This window comes from Micromesistius poutassou (genome assembly GCF_964030765.1).
Source record: "Micromesistius poutassou genome assembly, chromosome: 17".
Lineage (NCBI taxonomy): Eukaryota > Metazoa > Chordata > Actinopteri > Gadiformes > Gadidae > Micromesistius > Micromesistius poutassou.
This window is the reverse complement of record NC_140287.1, coordinates 16727147-16749646: the sequence shown is the minus strand read 5'-3', so window position 1 is coordinate 16749646 and position 22500 is coordinate 16727147. Positions and strand designations below refer to the sequence as shown.

General features: G+C 52.0%; 3 protein-coding genes across 3 annotated transcripts in view; 1 reads left to right on the top strand and 2 right to left on the bottom strand.

Annotated features, from left to right (window-relative positions):
• Positions 1-5496: 5496 nt before the first annotated feature.
• On the bottom strand, positions 5497-12647 carry LOC311362339 (HHIP-like protein 2; the record flags this gene model as incomplete). Its single annotated transcript, XM_084482158.1, has 11 exons — positions 5497-5525; positions 6028-6780; positions 7140-7222; positions 7581-7662; positions 7855-8000; positions 8260-8386; positions 8746-9077; positions 9396-9539; positions 9977-10644; positions 11972-12178; positions 12627-12647. The coding sequence occupies 11 exons, from the start codon at positions 12645-12647 to the stop codon at positions 5497-5499; spliced, it is 2592 nt and encodes an 863-aa protein (XP_084338284.1).
• A 1378-nt stretch (positions 12648-14025) lies between these two features.
• wdr32 (WD repeat domain 32) lies at positions 14026-21814 on the top strand. The gene is made up of 7 exons (XM_084482421.1): positions 14026-14854; positions 15033-15146; positions 18246-18443; positions 19461-19663; positions 19914-19994; positions 20502-20647; positions 21354-21814. Exons 1-7 carry the CDS (start codon positions 14226-14228, stop codon positions 21723-21725), a joined length of 1743 nt encoding a protein of 580 aa, XP_084338547.1. The 5' UTR covers positions 14026-14225; the 3' UTR covers positions 21726-21814.
• A 376-nt stretch (positions 21815-22190) lies between these two features.
• The window catches only part of LOC311362338 (putative carboxypeptidase X1), a gene marked incomplete at its 3' end in the record, with an annotated part of 17308 nt that continues 16998 nt past the window's right edge, over positions 22191-22500 (bottom strand). The window contains exon 11 of the mRNA XM_084482157.1: positions 22191-22232. Within this exon, the coding sequence (XP_084338283.1) occupies positions 22191-22232 (42 nt within the window). The remainder of the gene's footprint in view (positions 22233-22500) is intronic.

Here is a 22500-nt window from a genome sequence, read left to right as displayed (position 1 = left end):
GTGTGCGAAGAGCAACTCAATTTAGTAAAAGCAGATTAAGTGCTATTTGCAGTTTGAAGGACATTAACGGTCTGGGTGATCAAACCGTGGTAAGCGTCTGTCCAGGCTGCACTAAAACATCCGTTACCAATATCATTTGGTGAAATTACTTCCTTGTTCAGATTTGGCCGAAGGAGAGCATTTAGCAGAAGCCCCCCTGCCAAGGATGTAAACAACGGGGACAAAGCGCTTTCTTCATTGTGTGTGTGTGTGTGTGTGTGTGTGTGTGTGTGTGTGTGTGTGTGTGTGTGTGTGTGTGAGAGTGGTGTGTGTGTGTGTGTGTGTGTGTGTGTGAGAGTGTGTAGTGTGTGAGTGTGTAGTGTGTGTGTGTGTGTGTGTGTGTGTGTGTGTGTGTGTGTGTGTGTGTGAGAGAGTGTGAGTGTGTCATTGTGCGTCGGTCACCTCGAGGATGCGCACAACACAACAGTATCCAACTACGACACAAAGACCAAAGAGCTATACTGCCTTGTTTACATCATGGCGGGATTCTTTTTCTCTGTCCGGCTGAATCTAAAGGAACGTATGTGGAGAATCATATCAGTGACATGTTGATGTTTTAGTGACAGCAGGTGAGACGGTTCCAACTGATTTATCATCCTGACTGTCCTTTCAGACACCGACGACCGTAAGGACAGAGAAGACCATGTACCCCCCCCCCCCCCCTAAACTCACAAACTCACAAAGGGCTGATCCTGTCCATTCACAGCAGTAGCTTTCCTACGGACCTGTTTGGAATCATGTCCACAAACCGCGGCCGGTCTGCCGGCAGAAACGCTCACTTCCGCGTCTGTCTGTCGTCGTTGGCCCGAGCCGCCGGGCCGAGCAGATGACCACAGATGGGTTCTATTTGTACCGCTGTCTGTTCCGTTGGGCTCCTCCGGAACCGGGTGTGCCACCTGGAGCTCTGCCCGAGTCAACGCCGTGTTGACGCCCATCAGAGCCCCCCCCCCCCCCCACGGAGCCTCTTGTTTCCTGGACCGTGAGTCATCCTCCGAGCGGCTCCAGATGTGGATCAAAGCGCGGCGGGTCGGTTATCTTCTAATGGCTCTGACCCCTTTCCGACACAATCCAGGTTAATCCAGCGTCACGGCGACCAGACCAAACGAGCTGATCCTCCTGAACGCGTTGCCGTGGGGGGGTCTCTAGATGAGTCCGTCGCTTCGTCATCTAGTTCTACGTTTTTCCCTCTCGGCTATTTTTAATGGATGTCGCGTAACGCGCTTGGCCGCCGCTCAGATGCTGGTGAGCGCCTGCCAGAAGAGTTCTGTACACTTTACTAAAAGGAGAATGTTGTGCTCTCAGTCGTAAAGACTCTCATGGCCATAGCAGGGAACGTGATGGACGAGATATGTTCTGTTTAATCTGATTAACGGTTTGACTTTTAAACCAAATAGTTCAGGCGACTCTTAGGGGTTGCGCTCCAACTAACCCAAGTCAGTTTGCTTCGGGCCTATTGTATCCCACAAGCAGCCAAGGAAAACTAAAGACAATTATTTTATAATGATAAAAGTAACATTGAATTAATGAAGCATTAGGCAGCAGCTGTTTGGGTATTCTAACCTGATAAATGATTCAGGAGGATGAGCAGAATTGCATTCGATGTTCTGTCTCTTGGTTAAAGGAGCAGTTGGTAAGATTTAAGGGCTTTTATTTGAGGGTCATTTTTTAGAAATGGCCTAGCCACCTGTCGGCTATTAGCGTGAGGTGTTATGTGAGAATATCTGTTCTAGATTGACTGCCCCTGCCTCTGTATGGGCCTAATAACATTTTGGACAGCTCCCACCTCATTTCTGACCAATCGGGGGCATCTCGTCCCTGATAAGTTGGGGGAATACGCCTTGCCTGTCCATCAATGCAAGACTTCTCAATGGTCGAGAAAAGTACCGATAGAGGGATTTTCTTTATCTTGCTCTCTTCCGCCCTACTCTGCTCTCTCTCTCTCTCTCTCGCTCTCTTAACAACTCTCGAATCTTACCTATGCAGCTTTAATCGATTCATCGACTAATCATTGAAGCCCAACTTACTTGAATCCTGAATGTGTCGAGGTCAATTTATCACTGAATGTATCTATGGTGATGTAAAATGTTTGTCTGAGAGAATAAATGACCTATCAAATCAGGAATTGTGTCATAGTTAATTTGAAGTATCAGGGTGGGGTTTTAATGTAAGACAATAAACAAGCAAACGGTCTCTTCAGGGGGCGGGACAAACGTGACTTTTAAATCGAACCCAGTGACTGGTGACAGACAGTCACTGGGTTTGATTTAAACGACATTATCAACCGTGCATGACGGTAGGATGTGACAGAGGCCCTGTGTAAGAAAAGACAAATACGGACGCCATAAAAAAACAACAAGAGAAGCAGAGAAGTACATTTCTAGTTCAATTAAATCGGCTCCATTGAGGGGAAAACACTTCATAAACATTACGGCATTACGGTTATGGTCGCGGGTCGAGTCTGTGTATCAGGTCAATTCTTGCCGCTTGTCACAACACGGTGATGCCACCAATGTCTGTCGTCTGTCCGTGCGTCTCCTTCTGTCCTCTCCTCGCCGACCACCACCACCACCACCTCCTCCTCCTCCTCCTCCTCCTCCTCCTCCCGGCTCCATCGTGTCTTATTCCCAGGTTGTGCCTCGTTATCAGGAACTCACTGCCATCTCAACATCGCCGCCATGCCAGCCAGCGAGGTGGTGGCTGGGCGCCCGGCCACCGGCGCCTGCAGCATTCTGTATGCGCAGTACGGCGACAGAAGGAGCATCCAGTCCTCTTACGGCCTGCCTGTGGCTTTGGCAGCTGCTGTCCCGGCCGTCCGTGCGGGCCGCGGTGCCCACCATCCGTGTAAAAAGGACAGGAATAGTTTCCTTCCGAAGGTCAGCCCACGCCATCACGTCACCTGCCTGCCTCCGCCGACGGCCGGGAGATCCGGACACGCCGCCCGGGGGGGGGTAGGTAGGTGGTTTGTTTGGTGAGCTGCAGTGTAGTGGCACTTCTTATGCTGCTGCTAGTACTATAGCCGGAGTGCGGCGTTTACTACTAGCCGCAGACTCCCCACAACAGCACCAGTAGTTCTACCCCTTCACCCACACCAAATGTTTTCATTTGGACTTCATGCTATTATTGTGCATTTTCCCATTACACTTCTATTCCTGGTCTTGATCTTATTTATGTTTATTGATCCATTACCCCTGGACTTGTTCCCGTACCGTCATGGGTACGAGTGACCCTCAGCGATTCTCCTCCTCCTCCACCGGGTGTCACCGTTCTCCAGTCCAGTCACGGACATGAGTACAGAGCCGACATCAGGGGGGGGCGGGGTGGGGGGCGAACGTACACACCGTCTTGACTCAAGTAGAAGTTAACTTTATCAGAAGACTCCGGTAAAGGTAGAAGACGTACTGATTCAACTTCTTTACCGGAGTAAAAGTGGAAGTACAGGCTCTGAAATGTATGAAGTAACCCAACGGGGGATTATGTAGTAAGTACAGAATCCAACCTTTTATCCAAATCGACTCGCAATAAGTACATTTGTCAGAGGAAAATCAACAAATGTATTTCTCGAACATCGAAGAAAATCAATGTTAGAGAAAGTCACACAGTTGCATTCTGACTGTTGCATTTGAGTATTTGAGAGACGAATTTGGCTTAATTTATCACTCTGTTCCTCCAGATATCGCCAGTGCAAGTCATCTGAGAGGAAAATCTACACAGCTGCGCCGTTGTTTGGGCAGCTTTTCATCGTCAAGAAGACGGGCAAGTTGCAGGTTGGAGATGTCGTGTACAAGATCAGCCACTAGGTGGCGCCAAAACGATGCTTACGGAGGTCACCAGGGCACACATTTATGTTATTGCATTTTCTTCACTTTTGAAGGAGGAATAGTTCTAAGATGAGACATGGTGGTGGTGGCGGTGAATGCGAACAAACGCACAATCCAACCTTTTGAAGCATCGACGACACCATGCAATTTATAGGACTACATACATACAGTGAGTAGCTAGTCTTCAAACTAAAGCTAGCAAAGCGTCCACAACTAATAACCAGCGGGGCACCTAAAAAGTGGCAGTTTGGCGAGAGGTCCTTTTGTAAGAAGGGTAATTTAAGGAGAAAAGGTAGGCACCAACAATTTGTTCAAACGAGTGGCCCCTGGGGGGCCCCGCAGTAAAGCTAAACAACCGTCTGGAGCCGCGGTGGTGTAATTATCTCCATGGCAACAGTCTAGAAAGAAAACAGCTCGGCTGGTCCCCATACCACCTGTGGGTGCGGGACGCCACCACTAGGGGGCGCCATGCCTACTTCCACGGGGTTATGATGACATAACGGACCCATGTCGATGGGGTTAAAACCAAAAATGGAATCCTAATTTGTCGATTTTCTTTTCTTTTCACTCGTGTTTGTGTTTTGGTGTGTTCTTCTGTATCACTCTTCAATTGTCATTTAATACATTTATTTGTCAAATTTAGTTAATGCGTCTTCGTTGCAAGCAACCTCCTTCTATCAGGTGTTAACCGCTGGGTTAAAGGGGTTGTATATTGTGCTTGAAATGTGTTCTTTTAATTGACAAGTGAAGTGAATGACCGTGAATTTGATGTAAGCTAGACAGTGACTACAGAGACAGGTCATTAAGGAGCAGTAAAGGGTTAGACAGTACAGAGACAGGTCATTAAGGAGAAGGTAGGGGTTAGACAGTACAGAGACAGGTCATTAAGGAGCAGGTAGGGGTTAGACAGTACAGAGACAGGTCGTTAAGGAGCAGGTAGGTGTTAGACAGTACAGAGACAGGTCATTAAGGAGCAGGTAAGGGTTAGACAGTACAAAAACAGGTCATTAAGGAGCAGGTAGGGGTTAGACAGTACAGAGGCAGGTCATTAAGGAGCAGGTAGGGGTTAGACAGTACAGAGACAGGTCATTAAGGAGCAGGTAGGGGTTAGACTGTGAGGTACAGGTCACTAGCTGTGTTCGAAATTGTTCCCTATTCCCTCACTCACTATTCCCTATATAGTGTTTATGATATAGTGAACTATATAGGGAACGAACAAACGAGAATTCAGATTCAGATGCAATTCATTGCATTGTGGTATACATGTAGGGGACATCGTATATTTCACTCAAATTTTGGGTATTTTATAGTCCACTATATAGTGAATGAAATCAACCACTATGAATTCAAACAGCACTACAAAATGGCGAGCACCCTATATAGTGTACTATATCCGTGATAGGGAACGATTTCGAACACAGCTATTATGTAGCAGGTAGGGTTAGACTGTGTTTACTGAGTGATTGTGACACACACACACACACACACACACACACACAAAAAAAAGCCAAATTTAACAACTACTGTTTGTATCCCCTGGCTGTGAATGAAACACCTTCAAACGCCCAGAGACCAGTGATTACCAGTGAGTGTCAATGACTTTATGACGTCCCAAATGGGTCGCATGTTCCAAAATAGGTCACATGTAATTACACAGAATTCCATCCGCTGTTGCCCACGGCAACATTGGGTTTTCACCGGAAAACACGGTTGGCAAACACTGATTGCATGTCAAGGTAAAGAAATATCCGAAAGCTATGATTATTTTGGAACGGAAAAGGAGTTTTAATGAAAAGCTGATTGGGTGTTTCCAGACTTAAGGTGTTTTCCTCTGTGTTTTGAAGTTCTCAACAACGTTGTCCCGCTCATATTGGCCAGCGTCTCAATTTCTGATTACATTTTGCTTTACAAAGTTCCTTCTGAGCTCATGTCCACCTTGATTGTGTGAAACCTTCCGATTACTCCGATCCTTTACTTTGTTGTCCTTTGGTTGCAAATGAGTCCTCTTTGGCTTTTTGGCTCGGTGTTTGTGTTTGTTGTGTATGTTTCTGTCGCCGGTCGGTTCTGTCCCGTTTTTTATCAGTGAGCTTTTTCTGTTCTTTATTTTCTGTTTTGTCGCCTTCTTGGACTTGTCTCTTGGCTGTAAAGAACCCTTTGTTGGTATGCTCACCAAAGAAGAGCTCACAGGCCACATGACGACAGTGGGGGAGTTTAGGGATTGAAACTTGGTTGGGCTGGAGGTGGGGGTGGAGGTGGGCTCGGCAGGGCGACAGGGTGGGGGTGGAGGTGGGCTCGGCAGGGCTTGGGGACTGGGTGGAGGTGGGGGTGGAGGTGGGCTCGGCAGGGCTTGGGGACTGGGTGGAGGTGGAGGTGGAGGTGGGCTCAGCAGGGCTTGGGGACTGGGTGGAGGTGGGGGTGGAGGTCGGCTCGGCAGGGCTTGGGGACTGGGTGGGGGTGGAGGTGGGGGTGGAGGTGGGCTCGGCAGGGCTAAGGGCTGGGGACTGGGTGGGGGTGGAGGTGGAGGTGGGCTCGGCAGGGCTTGGGGACTGGGTGGAGGTGGGGGTGGGGGTGGAGGTGGGCTCGGCAGGGCTTGGGGACTGGGTGGGGGTGGAGGTGGGCTCGGCAGGGCTTGGGGACTGGCTGGAGGTGGAGGTGGGCTCGGCAGGGCTTGGGGACTGGGTGGAGGTGGGGGTGGAGGTGGGCTCGGCAGGGCTTGGGGACTGGGTGGGGGTGGGGGTGGAGGTGGGCTCGGCAGGGCTCGGGGACTGGGTGGAGGTGGGGGTGGAGGTGGGCTCGGCAGGGCTCGGGGACTGGGTGGGGGTGGAAGCAGGTTTATTAGGTCTTGTAGGTGGAGGCTTGGTGGGGAATTTAATTTTTTTCGGCAGCGGTCGTGTGGGCTTCACGCTGGCGTCCAACAGAGTTGCTGAAAAAGACACATGTGTAGTGGTCAGTTTTGTCGGTGCTCCACGTTCAACCCTAAAGCACGATTTTCGCACTTAATGGGTTGTATGCGTTACGGAAAAGTATCTAAAATGCTTTGGAATGCGTTCGTTATAGTCTGCTTGCATTTTTAAAACTACGTCTGATGTAAAAAAGAAGCTGGCCCTGAGTAATGTTAAACAGTTTTGCAGTGGAACACGCATTCAATCAAGACCAAAATGTTCGCTCTCTTTTAGAAGCTAATTCCCGTTCTGGTGATCGGGACCGGAACATTCGGGGTATGTGTCCGGAGTGGCCTGGAGCAACAAGCAAGTGGCCGGTAATGAGGTGGGGGAGGCGTACCTTCCTTGGGAACAAAGGCGATCTTCTTGCCCTTCACTTTGACTGGGAGCAGCTTCTGTTGGCACTTCCCAGGCGGAGCTCTCCTGCAGACATGACCAATCAAACAGGAGTGACAAAAAAGCCTGATCAGTTCATGTTTTACTGTTAGTTCAAGTTCTTCCATTTCTTTGGTACCATAACTGTTGAGTGACCAAAACATATTTGTGGCTGATACTTTATAAGAAGACATAAGTTGCTGATCATATCCATATAAACACTTGTTTGCTTTCATTTAATTGGCCAGTGAAGCCCTTTGAGAACTGGACACAATTCAGAATCCATAAAAATACCCCCAAGTGAATAAACCTATAGCAGTTTTGGTTGATTTGTCGAGTTTTCAAGGCCAGTTGGTGGGGGCGTATGGATACCAGACACCTCACCTGGACGGTGATAAAACCTCACCTGGACGGATCCACAAACTTGAAGACCGCCCCATACGGAGAATTGGTGGTGGGGTAGGAAGTGGCGAGGAAATACAGCTCCCCTGTAGTAGACAGTAGAGTATCATCAGCATAGAAAGACACTTTTTAACATAACATCACCATATGCTCTGCTGTCCAATTATTAGCTCAACTTATCACTCAACTTGGACTTACGATATGTTATCGACCAAACCCATTTCATGTCTCCTTTTTCCGTGTGCAATAAGTACATTTTTGAATCAAGAGGTGGTTACCGGCTTCGTCCTCGGCGAAGGAGATGATGAACTTGTGGTGGTGGTTGATGAGCCCTGGGAAGGAGCAGGTGCTTCTGTGGCCCATGCAGACGCTCCTCTGGGTCCAGCGGCCCGTGGCCCGGTCCTCCTCCAGAGCCATCAGCTTCCTGGGGGACCCGGGACCCGCTGGGTTATCGTTATCGTCGGTACATACAGTATACCCTACAGATACCCGGTACATGTAGGTCGGTACATACAGTATACCCTACAGATACCCGGTACATGTACGTCGGTACATACAGTATACCCTACAGATACCCGGTACATGTACGTCGGTACTCGGTAATTCCAGATGTGGCATTGTTGTCATATTGTGCATTGTGTCGACCTCCAGAGAGCATTCTGGATGGTGGTCTTCATGCCTACCCGCTCATGTAGTCTCCGAACAGGTAGAGGCCGTTGAGGTTGGGCGACTCACAGCCTCGGTACACGTAACCGCCCGTCACTGACTTGCCAACGCTGTGGTCGTACGCAAATATGGGCAGGACGTCCTCTGGGGAGGGAGGAGTCAGAGGTTTGAAACGGTCTCCAGCACCAACAGGCACCAAACGGACAAACGACCAAAAAATATGGCCTTGTTTACGTCTGTTAGGTTGGTGATTTTTTAGGCATTGACACAATTATTTACATTAAAATAAGATACGATTGATAACATTATATTTATCCTTTTAGGGAACTTCGACTGCCACAGCAGCAAAAACCAAATCAAATAAAAGGTTGTTTTTTTTACAAATTTAACAGAGTGAAAATGTACAGCTTTGTGACACACACAGAAAAATGGTCTCTACCCTCTATCCAATCAGACGGTCCGCTCAAACCTTCCAACGGACCAATCACAAGCCCGCTACTCACTGAGGGAGGGGTTGTGGCAGAGTTCGCGGTCGTAGCATTCGAAGCCCTCCTTGGCGCGCCACCCGTAGTTAGCGCCGCGCTGGATGAGGTCGATCTCCTCGTAGCGGTTCTGGCCCACGTCGCCGCAGAAGATGCGTCCGCGGCCGTGGCCGCTGGCGGGGTCCCCGCGGTCCATCGAACAGCGCCACATGTTGCGTACCCCGTAGGCGTACACCTCTGGACGGGCGCCAGCCTCGCCCAGGAAGGGGTTGTCGGGCGGGACCCGGTAGCTCCGCCCACCGACGTCCGTACCGTCCACGTCGATACGAAGGACTTTACCCAATAAAGCGCTCCTGGGCCAGGCACGGAGAATCAAGGTTCAGGGCGAGACGTTCAGATAAAAAAAAAACATTCTCAGAACATTTCTAGATCTTTTCTAAAACACTTTCCAAAAACGGTCTAAATACATTCTAAACAACGCTCTCAAAACTTTTCAAAAACTTCCTCAGAACTTTTTAAAACATTCACAGGACTTTTTAACAATGTTTTCAGTTTTTGCGGCACGTAATTCTTGTTGGGAACCCGTAGGAGATAGTATTCATATCAGTCAGTCGACCACCATGACCGCAGAGCCTCCAGAAGGTTCCACCCAACCCCGGGCTGCGACTCACTTGTTCTGCGCGTTCCCGTGCTTCCCGAACGGATCACCGGCCCTGCCTCCGTCCCCGGTGAAGACGTAGAGGAATCCATCCAGACCGAACATGATCTGGCCCCCGTTGTGGTTGGCTGCCGGCTCGTCGATCTCCAGGATCACCCTGGGGAGACAGAGGCTTCAATGAGCTGCTGTATGGCCGACTCCCCAGACACCCCCACATTCTGCAGGGTTCTCCCTAACGTCACGCAAGTGACTCCCCTGTGGACGAAACTTTTGGAGCCGCGGACAAATAACCAATATATAATAATCTGTTACAAAACTGAGACGGTTAACATTTACCTACAAATATATTTGAATGTAATAATACCAGTGTTCCCTTTTTAAGTCTTCATGCTGGGTGTTTGACTCCCAACCGAAAGGTTCTGGGTTCGAGACCCCAATGTCTACAGTCTGATCTGCAAGACGCCCCTTGACGACCTGTATCTTGATTCAGCTCCTCTTTGGATGAGAGCTACGTATCAACGAGTAATAAAGAAAACCGAACGCCTCCGCCACGGACGGAACGAGAGCGCCCCCCGACGGCGAACCCCCCCTCACCTCTCAGAGCCGGGGTCGGCGGCGTTCTGGTCGCGCTCCGACGCCTTCATCTCGCTGACGCGCACGCGCTCCAGCCGGCCGTCGGCCTGCAGCGAGTAGTAGACGAAGAACCGCCCGTTGTCGCGGTAACGCGGGTGGAACGCCATGCCCAGGAAGCCCCGCTCGTCGCCCAGCCAGGGCGTGGTCAGCACCGCGCCGCTCAGGTCCAGGAAGGGCCGCTCCAGGCGGGCGCCGTCCGGCAGCAGCACCCAGACGAAGCCGACCTGCTCCGCCACGAACAGCCGCCCCGTCCCGTCGCCGCTGTGCAGCATCAGCACCGGGTTCCGCAGCCCGTTGGCCGTCTCCGCCAGACACAGCTGCAGGCACCCGGGCGCCGCCGCCCCCGCCGCCGCCGCGGCCACGGGCCCCGGGGCCGCGCCCGGCGCCCCCTGCCGGAGGACGTCGGGGTAGCAGTAGTCCTGGTCCGAGAGGCCGGCGGCCCGGCAGAAGGCCGAGGCGCCCCGGGCGCTGGCGTCCAGCAGGTGGCGGTCGTCCGTCAGCAGGCCGACCACGTGGCCGCAGAGGCTGTGGAACCGGGAGCAGAAGGCGGGGCAGAGGCCCGGGACCTCCCGGACGGGGGTGTAGGGGTCCTCGGCGTCGTAGAGGTGGGCCGCGTAGGGGGAGCACTCCTGGAATTGGGGGAGAGAGACCGGGAGTTACACCTGCAACCCTTCCACCGGGACAGAACCATCCAGACCTTCCAGAACCTTCAAGAACCTTCAAGAACTTTCTAGACCTTCCAAGGCCCTTCCAGTACCTTCCAGAACTTTAAAGAACTTTCCAGAACCTTCCCGAACTTTCCAGAACCTTAACGGACTTTCCAGAACCTTCCCGAACCTTCCCGTTCCACAGAGTTACCTGAAGACCACGACAGATCTGATTGTAGGTGGTGTTGGGTGGTGCATAGGGGGGGCTGTTCGGTGTAATCGGTAGGTGGCGCTACAAGGGACTACATCTACAAATGACGAGGCATCGGTGATTTCGGGTGATGTTCGTTTTTATTTACCGCAAAAAAAACACAGTCTCATCAAGTCTCATCATCCCGCCAGGGGAACGACCTAACCACAACGTCACAGGTACGATAGCCTGCCATGCGCTGCAGGGCCAGACATCAAGGTCACGTCTCACCCTGTAATATAGCCCCCGACATGTCCTCCCCCGGCTGAGTGACTCATGGGTCTAGCAGCAGTTCTCAGCCTACTTCCACCCGAGACTCACTTCATCATCTCTGCAGTGTCTTTGGCCTTCAATACAGTTTGGAAACCCAATCATAATTATAAAAAGTAGCCAAACATGTGGTTATTCAGGTGCCATGTGACCTTAAACTGATTATAGTGATGATTTTATCTGTATGTTAAGATCATATTTTATAGTTGGCAACCAACCTATGGAACAGGGGAGCTATATATCAGATCCAGGCTCATCTGGTCTTGATTTCAGTTTTGTTTGATATCCACCATATACGTATGAATACATCTGATACTGCTCATAGGTTGTATTTCTATTAAACCAAGATGCGATATAGATTTGAACCCCAATGATGGTCTGGTTGATCAGGTGCTGCAAGTAACACAGCAAGAGAATTCTTATTAACTAGTTGTTTGGGGGTTTTTTTAAACCGAGGATGAAAAGCTATCTCTGACTCGTTATAATGTTCATAACACGAGAAATTCTCTAATGCGTGTCTTCTAGAAATTAAGTGAATTATAATCTGAGGGAATATTAGGCCACGGCAATAACTTTTAATCCCATTGTTTCACATAGCCTATATTTATAATTATAGCGGATATACTCCATCGTTTTATGGTTGTAGGCTATTGGCGTTGAAACAGGAACGCTTTGAGACGATGCCCAGAGACTCAGCGGCTGTATGTCATCGCGTTTGAAGAACCGAAGTGTAGCCCTGGGCTCGAAAAAAAAACACGAACAACATGACGAGTGTCAGTTCCATCTTGCCTGGCACATGACCTCCTTCAACATGTCGCTGCAGAGCTCAGAGCCCTGGACCTCCAGGTAATCGATGATATCCCAGTATCTCTCCGCGATGAGGTTGTCCGCGTCCTGGTCGCAGCAGCCGAGCAGTTCATACTGGGTGCAGAACTCCAGGTGCGTCGCCGTTTTGAAGGGCGGCTGGAAGTCCAAACACTGAGGATGGGACGACACCTTTCCCACCGGGATGAGTGAAAACACCGATATGAGGATAAGGAACACGCCGAGTTGGCCACGGTGCGTAGTAGTCCTTTTGGGTTGGGGTGGTTGCGCCACGGTGCGTAAAAGCGCGCACAACGCGCCACCGGAGCGGACGGGCGCTGCAGCATCCCGCGATCCTTCCATCCTCGCTTCGTTCTGCGGGGGAAGGTGTTGCGCTGCTGTGCTCCTCTGGATCTCGCTCCAGAGTTGTACAGTGTGTGTACAGTGTGCGCATCTTTTAAAGTCGCCAACAGTGTGTGTGTGTGTGTGTGTGTGTGTGTGTGTGTGTGTGTGTGTGTGTGTGTGTGTGTGTGTGTGTGTGTGTGTGTGTGTGTGTGTGTGTGTGTGTGTGTGTGTGTGTTAGGTGGGTATTGTTGGGTATGGTTGTGTGTGTTTAGAGTGAATCAATCAACGGGCTGACTTGTTGAAACATGGTGTGCATCGTCTCGAACCCCAACATCCTAAACGCGAGATGCACACGCATGCGCATGTCTCGAACGTACGTCTTGAAAGTGCTGACATGGCTGCTTTTATGCGCTTTGTCTCCACGGCTTCCGACCAATGACAGCTCATCCTATGCCCTGATGACTCACTGAACACGTTCGACTTCAAAGTTGTGAAGATATCCCACACACATTTTTAATTGCACTCACAGAGTTGGCGCGACCTTAGACAACGGGCCGAGTCCTGAATATTACTGAGACATAGCCCTACAACATATTTGCATAATCTGCCGAACACAGGGTTTCCCACGTCGAAACAACAACAAACGGATTCCACGATGCCACAGGCACGACCAGCTAAAATACGCAGAACATCACCGAGATATCATCATCATCATCATCATCAGGTGGCAGACAACTCTCAGTCCAAGCTGTGGAAAAACACAGCTTCTTCCAAATAAAATGCACATATGCTCACCCTAGACCGGTGGACAACTGTACACACTACTGTAGCCGCTTGCCGGCTGTGTGCACCCCATTGAAAAGACCACGGCAAAGTGCATTGGTTTATTAATTGGTTTATAATTTATTGTGAATTCGATTCAGTTTCTTCTAAGGGCGTCTTTAGCACAGTTCAATGTGTGCGGGGTGTTTAAACATTATATAGGCCTACACGGGTGCTTTTTGGGGAGTGTGTACATCCGACCCGTATGTCGACAGGATGCCGCCTGAACATAGTAATTATATAGATAGGCTTGGGCGATAAAACATTCCAGCCGTAGTAAACACCGCTCGATCGGCAGTAATTGGGACCCCCTGTCACGGCTTGCCCCCGCGAACATTTGCATACAGCGTCTCGCGTTGGTTTGTCATGCGCGCTGCGTGCCAAGTCCAACCACAGTGCGTAGGCTACCTCACGAAGGGGCGAAAAGAGAGACGAAAAATAGGATTAGGAGTTATGAACTGGCATTTTTGTAACAATTTATTGTTTACCAATAGGAACAGACAAACAACATGCAAGCATAGGCCTAAAAGAAGTCACACGATTCGGAGCTTGCCGATGCCGAGCCTTACCTAACTAAAGCTACGCCATTCTAAAGAAAATAGTGATATTATAATAATAACTTTTTACTTAATCAACAAATAGACGAAAAAAACCTCCGTTGCTACACCTACGTTTAAAATCCATCGTTATGTTATAAATCGACTTCTAACAACTGCCGGTGCAGGTGGGGTCGCTGTGCAGAGTGTTCGACCTTGCGCCAATTATCCACCAGGGGGCAGCACGCCCGGCGCGCTGACCTTTGCGCACACAAGGAACCGGAAACTCGTCACGTCATTTAGCTCGGTATTTGTTTACGATACGATCCGGAGCAGACCACCAGAGTCGAGTCTGTCAACACAATAAACTTCCCCTAACACCGGCGGTTAGGCCCCGATCTCCCCTCTAACCGGGCTGTGTGGGTGGGCGGCCGGCCGGGATCCACCGGCACCGGGCGTCTTCTGGCGTCGCTGTTGCTTTAAGCTGCTGAAGGGAGACGCTGCGAAGCGGGTCCCTGGACCCTGGAGGAGCCGCGATGAGCTCCGAGCAAGAAGACCACCAGAGCGACGGGGAGGAGGAGGAGGAGGAGGAGGAGGACGCGGACGACGCGAACCGCCGTCGGGGGCACCGCGCCGGGTACCCCGACGGGGAGGACCGCGCCGATGACGATGAAGAGGACGGTGATGATGATGATGATGATGATGATGATGATGAGGGGGTCGAGGCGGGTGACAGCAGCGCCGGACGCGTTCGTGAGGACGTGTGTGAGCGCAGCGCTGCGAGTTCCCCGGCGGGAGAACTCGACGCCTCCACCACTACCTCCTCCTCCACTACTACCTCTACCTCTACCAGCACCACCACCACCACCACCGGGGCGCCGGACGCCCGGTGCCCGTCCGCCGCCGCCACCGCCACCGCCACCCCGGAGCCGAAGGCGGCGGAGGGAAGCGGCGTGGGCACCTCCATGGTGCAGCCCAGCGGGAACGGGCTGTTCCTGTATCTGAACCGCAGGACTACCAGACGGGGTCTGTTTGTGGACCCGGCCAGGGACAACTTCAACGCCATGACGAACTTGTACTGCTCGATGAGCCCGGCCGCGGACTCTCTGAACCTCAGCACTCAGACGCACGGAGCGGTGTTCAATCTGGAGTACTCTCCCGACGGGTAAGGGGGATGGAGTTCGATGTCGATGTGTTTGTTGGGTCGAAGAGACGAATGCAGACGAACTGTACTGTAAGAAAACAAGACGCGTCAGTGTAATGTAAATGTAGGCAACGTTACACCGTCTTAAGTGTGTGTGTGTGTGTGTGTGTGTGTGTGTGTGTGTGTGTGTGTGTTGTAGGTCTGTGCTCACCGTGGCCTGTGAGCAGACGGAAGTGCTGCTGTTTGACCCGGTCTCATCTAAACACATCAAGACCCTGGTGGAGGCACATGAGGACTGCGTCAACAACATCAGGTACACAACAACACACTATGAACAACACCAGGTACACAACCACACACTATGAACAACACCAGGTACACAACCACACACACTATGAACAACATCAGGTACACAACCACACACACTATGAACAACACCAGGTACACAACCGCACACACTATGAACAACACCAGGTACACAACCGTACACACTATGAACAACACCAGGTACACAACCACACACACTATGAACAACACCAGGTACACAACCGTACACACTATGAACAACACCAGGTACACAACCACACACACTATGAACAACACCAGGTACACAACCGTACACACTATGAACAACACCAGGTACACAACCACACACACTATGAACAACACCAGGTACACAACCGCACACACTATGAACAACACCAGGTACACAACCACACACACTATGAACAACACCAGGTACACAACCGCACACACTATGAACAACACCAGGTACACAACCACACACACTATGAACAACACCAGGTACACAACCACACACTATGAACAACACCAGGTACACAACCGCACACACTATGAACAACACCAGGTACACAACCGCACACACTATGAACAACACCAGGTACACAACCGCACACACTATGAACAACACCAGGTACACAACCGCACACTATGAACAACACCAGGTACACAACCGCACACACTATGAACAACACCAGGTACACAACCGCACACACTATGAACAACACCAGGTACACAACCGTACACACTATGAACAACACCAGGTACACAACCACACACACTATGAACAACACCAGGTACACAACCGTACACACTATGAACAACACCAGGTACACAACCACACACACTATGAACAACACCAGGTACACAACCGTACACACTATGAACAACACCAGGTACACAACCACACACACTATGAACAACACCAGGTACACAACCGCACACACTATGAACAACACCAGGTACACAACCACACACACTATGAACAACACCAGGTACACAACCGCACACACTATGAACAACACCAGGTACACAACCACACACACTATGAACAACACCAGGTACACAACCACACACTATGAACAACACCAGGTACACAACCGCACACACTATGAACAACACCAGGTACACAACCGCACACACTATGAACAACACCAGGTACACAACCGCACACACTATGAACAACACCAGGTACACAACCGCACACTATGAACAACACCAGGTACACAACCGCACACACTATGAACAACACCAGGTACACAACCGCACACACTATGAACAACACCAGGTACACAACCGCACACTATGAACAACACCAGGTACACAACCACACACACTATGAACAACACCAGGTACACAACCACACACACTATGAACAACACCAGGTACACAACCGCACACACTATGAACAACACCAGGTACACAACAACACACACTATGAACAACACCAGGTACACAACAACACACACTATGAACAACACCAGGTACACAACCACACACACTATGAACAACACCAGGTACACAACAACACACACTATGAACAACACCAGGTACACAACAACACACACTATGAACAACATCAGGTACACAACCGCACACTATGAACAACACCAGGTACACAACCACACACTATGAACAACATCAGGTACACAACCGCACACTATGAGCAACACCAGGTACACAACCACACACTATGAACAACACCAGGTACACAACCGCACACACTATGAACAACACCAGGTACACAACCACACACACTATGAACAACACCAGGTACACAACCGCACACTATGAACAACACCAGGTACACAACCGCACACACTATGAACAACGCCAGGTACACAACCACACACACTATGAACAACACCAGGTACACAACCACACACACTATGAACAACACCAGGTACACAACCACACACACTATGAACAACACCAGGTACACAACCGCACACTATGAACAACACCAGGTACACAACCGCACACACTATGAACAACACCAGGTACACAACCACACACACTATGAACAACACCAGGTACACAACAACAGCAGACATTAAACACACAACACCACATCATACAATTCGAACAACACTATAGAAGCAACGGCCAACACTGAAATCACAAGACTGTCAACACAAAACATGAAACTCTTCACACTCACAGGTCATTAAGGAGCAGGTAGGGGTTAGACAGTACAGAGACGGGTCATTAAGGAGCAGGTAGGGGTTAGACAGTACAGAGACAGGTCATTAAGGAGCAGGTAGGGGTTAGACAGTACAGAGACAGGTCATTAAGGAGCAGGTAGGGGTTAGACAGTACAGAGACAGGTCATTAAGGAGCAGGTAGGGGTTAGACAGTACAGAGACAGGTCATTAAGGAGCAGGTAGGGGTCAGACAGTACAGAGACAGGTCATTAAGGAGCAGGTAGGGGTTAGACAGTACAGAGACAGGTCATTAAGGAGCAGGTAGGGGTTAGACAGTACAGAGACAGGTCATTAAGGAGCAGGTAGGGGTTAGACAGTACAGAGACAGGTCATTAAGGAGCAGGTAGGGGTCAGACAGTACAGAGACAGGTCATTAAGGAGCAGGTAGGGGTTAGACAGTACAGAGACAGGTCATTAAGGAGCAGGTAGGGGTTAGACAGTACAGAGACAGGTCATTAAGGAGCAGGTAGGGGTTAGACAGTACAGAGACAGGTCATTAAGGAGCAGGTAGGGGTCAGACAGTACAGAGACAGGTCATTAAGGAGCAGGTAGGGGTCAGACAGTACAGAGACGGGTCATTAAGGAGCAGGTAGGGGTTAGACAGTACAGAGACAGGTCATTAAGGAGCAGGTAGGGGTCAGACAGTACAGAGACAGGTCATTAAGGAGCAGGTAGGGGTTAGACAGTACAGAGACAGGTCATTAAGGAGCAGGTAGGGGTCAGGGTATTGCTGAAGGATCGACTTTGGGGGTTTGAACCCACAACCTTTGGGCTGAGAGTCCCACTCTAACCACGACACCGTCCTAACAACACAACACAACACAACACAACACAACGTCCCGCGGTCCCGGCTACACAACTGGGATGTGACGTGAAAGCCGCTTCCCGTTCCCTGCTTCCTGTCCCAGGTTCCTGGACAACCGGCTGTTCGCCACCTGCTCCGACGACACCACCATCGCTCTGTGGGACCTGAGGAAGCTGAGCGCCAAGGTGTGCACGCTGCACGGCCACGCCAGCTGGGTGAAGAACATCGAGTACGACACCAACACGCGGCTGCTCGTCACCTCGGGCTTCGACGGCAACGTCATCACCTGGGACACCAACAGGTCTGCACCCCTCTGTACTGTCTGACCCCTACCTGCTCCTTAATGACCTGTCTCTGTGCTGTCTAACCCCTACCTGCTCCTTAATGACCTGTCTCTGTACTGTCTAACCCCTACCTGCTCCTTAATGACCTGTCTCTGTACTGTCTGACCCCTACCTGCTCCTTAATGACCTGTCTCTGTACTGTCTAACCCCTACCTGCTCCTTAATGACCCGTCTCTGTACTGTCTAACCCCTACCTGCTCCTTAATGACCTGTCTCTGTACTGTCTGACCCCTACCTGCTCCTTAATGACCTGTCTGTCTCTGTACTGTCTAACCCCTACCTGCTCCTTAATGACCTGTCTCTGTACTGTCTAACCCCTACCTGCTCCTTAATGACCTGTCTCTGTACTGTCTGACCCCTACCTGCTCCTTAATGACCTGTCTCTGTACTGTCTAACCCCTACCTGCTCCTTAATGACCCGTCTCTGTACTGTCTAACCCCTACCTGCTCCTTAATGACCCGTCTCTGTACTGTCTAACCCCTACCTGCTCCTTAATGACCTGTCTGTCTCTGTACTGTCTAACCCCTACCTGCTCCTCAATGACCTGTCTCTGTACTGTCTAACCCCTACCTGCTCCTTAATGACTTGTCTCTGTACTGTCTAACCCCTACCTGCTCCTTAATGACCTGTCTCTGTACTGTCTAACCCCTACCTGCTCCTTAATGACCTGTCTCTGTACTGTCTAACCCCTACCTGCTCCTTAATGACCTGTCTCTGTACTGTCTAACCCCTACCTGCTCCTTAATGACCTGTCTCTGTACTGTCTAACCCCTACCTGCTCCTTAATGACCTGTCTCTGTACTGTCTCACCCCTACCTGCTCCTTAATGACATGTACATAAAGTCAGTGGCTCCATCGTTGAGTAACCGTTTAATCAAAGCAGAATGCCGATGGAGGCTCGGCGGAAAGGCCCAGGCCACGCCCCCCTAGCGTTACGTAACCCTGGTATGACCCCCCCCCCCCCCCCCATCAGGTTCACGGAGGACGGCTGCCCCCACAAGAAGTTCTTCCACACGCGCTACCTCATGCGGATGCGTCTGACCCCTGACTGCTCCAAGATGCTCATCTCCACCTCCTCGGGGTACCTGCTGCTGCTGCACCAGCTGGACCTCACGCAGTCCCTGGAGGTGGGCAGCTACCGCATGCTGCGAGCCCGCCGCACGCCCCTCACCTCCGGTACGCCCCGCGTTCACTCCACACCGCCTCGCTCGCTCGCTCGCTCACTCACTCACTCATGGTTTCATTCATTCGTAGCAGGGAGTTAGATGATAGAACTCTCTGAACTCGTGGATTCGGTCGTTTTTTTATTTGATCATAAGCCTAAGTCTTCTCTCTCTCTCTCTCTCTCTCTCGCTCTCTCGCTCTCTCTCTCTCTCTCTCTCTCTCTCTCTCTCTCTCACACTCACACTCTCTCTCTCTCTCTCAGATGGAGGGACGTCTGCCTCCAGGGCCAGTGGATCTTCTCGCCACGGCAACGACTCCAGCAAGCTCCACCCCCACAGAGAAGGTCAGAGAAACATCACTGATAAGAATTTGTATTAATAATCAAGATTATTGACGTTGATTATTGGCCTCACGATGTCACTTCCCCTCTCATGATGTCACTTCCCCCCTCTCATGACGTCACCTCCCCTCTCATGATGTCACTTCCGCCCTCTCATGACGTCACCTCCCCTCTCATGATGTCACTTCCCCTCATGATGTCACTTCCACCCTCTCATGATGTCACTTCCACCCTCTCATGACATCACCTCCCCTCTCATGATGTCACTTCCACCCTCTCATGATGTCACTTCCGCCCTCTCATGACGTCACCTCCCCTCTCATGATGTCACTTCCACCCTCTCATGACGTCACCTCCCCTCTCATGATGTCACTTCCACCCTCTCATGACGTCACTTCCCCTCTCATGACGTCAGCTCCCCTCTCATGACGTCACTTCCGCCCTCATGACGTCACTTCCGCCCTCTCATGACGTCAGCTCCCCTCTCATGATGTCACTTCCTGCCCCCAGGCCTGTCTCCCAGGAACAGCCTGGAGGTTCTGACCCCGGAGATCCCGGGGGAGAAGGACCGCGGGAACTGCATCACCTCCCTGCAGCTGCACCCCAAGGGCTGGGCCACCCTCATCCGCTGCTCCAGCAACATGGACGACCAGGAGGTGAGCTCACCCCCACCTCCACCTCCACCCCCACCTCAGCACCACCTCCACCTCCACCCCCACCTCAGCACCACCTCCACCCCAACCTCAGCACCACCCCCACCTCAGCACCACCTCCACCCCCACCTCAGCACCACCTCCACCCCCACCTCAGCACCACCCCCACCTCAGCACCACCCCCACCTCAGCACCACCTCCACCCCCACCCCCACCTCAGCACCACCCCCACCTCAGCACCACCTCCACCCCCACCTCCACCTCCACCTCAGCACCACCTCAGCACCACCCCCACCTCAGCACCACCCCCACCTCAGCACCACCTCCACCCCCACCTCACCTCAGCACCACCTCAGCACCACCCCCACCTCCACCTCACCTCCACCCCCACCTCACCTCCACCTCCACCACCTCCACCCCCATCTCAGCACCACCTCCACCTCACCCCCACCCCCACCTCAGCACCACCTCCACCCCAACCTCACCTCCACCCCCACCTCACCTCCACCTCCACCACCTCCACCCCCACCTCAGAACCACCTCCACCCCCATCTCAGCACCACCTCCACCCCCACCTCAGCACCACCACCATTAACTGTCTGTGTCTCTGTCTCTCTCTCTGTCTCTCTGTCTGTCTGTCTCTCTGTCTGTCTCTCTCCCTCCCTCCGTCTCTCCCTCCCTCCCTTCCCTCCCTCCTCCCCCTCCTCAGTGGACGTGTGTGTACGAGTTCCAGGACGGCCCGGCCCCGCGGCCCCCCGCCTCGCCGCGCTGCTCGCTGCGTCTCACCCACTACATCGAGGAGGCCAACGTGGGCCGGGGCTACATCAAGGAGCTGTGCTTCAGCCCCGACGGCCGGCTCATCTGCTCGCCGTACGGCTACGGCGTGCGCCTGCTGGCCTTCGACGGCCGCTGCGGCGAGCTGTCGGACGCGGCGCCGGTGCGCACGGCCGTGCTGCGAGAGGTGCGCTCCGTGTACTCCCACAGTGACGTGGTGCTCACCACCAAGTTCTCCCCCACCCACTGCCAGCTGGCCTCGGGCTGCCTCAGCGGCCGCGTCTGCCTCTACCAGCCCCGCTTCTAGCGCTGCGGCGGCGGCGGGCGGCGGGCGGCGGCGGCGGCGGCTAGCCACGGGGGGGCTAGCAATGGTGGATAGCGACGCCGGCTAGCAGCAGCGGCGGCGGCGGCGGCGGGGGCTAGTGGCGGCCACGGCTAGCCACGGGGGCTAATGACGGCAAGCAGCGGCAACTGACTGAGCGCCCCCCCCAGATGAGCGCCCCCCCCCCCTGATGAGTGCGCCCCCCCCCCCCTACTGGGAGGAAGCATGGCTGCGATGTTTTCTCTCCCAGTAGGAGACGCCCAGTTTCGTTTTTTTGAATCGGGTGGCGGCCATGTTTAAAAATCGAACCTTTTAAAGGTTGATTTGAATCCAGCGTTGGGGTGGAGGGGGCGGATCGGATACTAGCGTCGGTTGGGACGAACCGCGGCGGCTGAGTTGTTAGTGTCTTAAGAGTCACGGCCAAGGACTACAACTCCAGGGTCGGCTGGACTACAACTCCAGGGTCAGCTGGACTACAGCCTCGACGGGGGCCTTTATAAGTAACATAGACGTGTCTGTTTAGCGGTAGGAGTGTAAGGACTACAACTCCCACAGTCAACTGGACTACAACTCCCACAGTCAACTGGACTACAACTCCCACAGTCAGCTGGACTACAACTCCCACAGTCGACTGGACTACAACTCCCACAGTCGACTGGACTACAACTCCCACAGTCGACTGTGACTACAACCCGGTGACTGACGCGTTTATAATTAACATTTAAAAAAAACTTTTAAATTGTCAAAAATATGGAAGGGG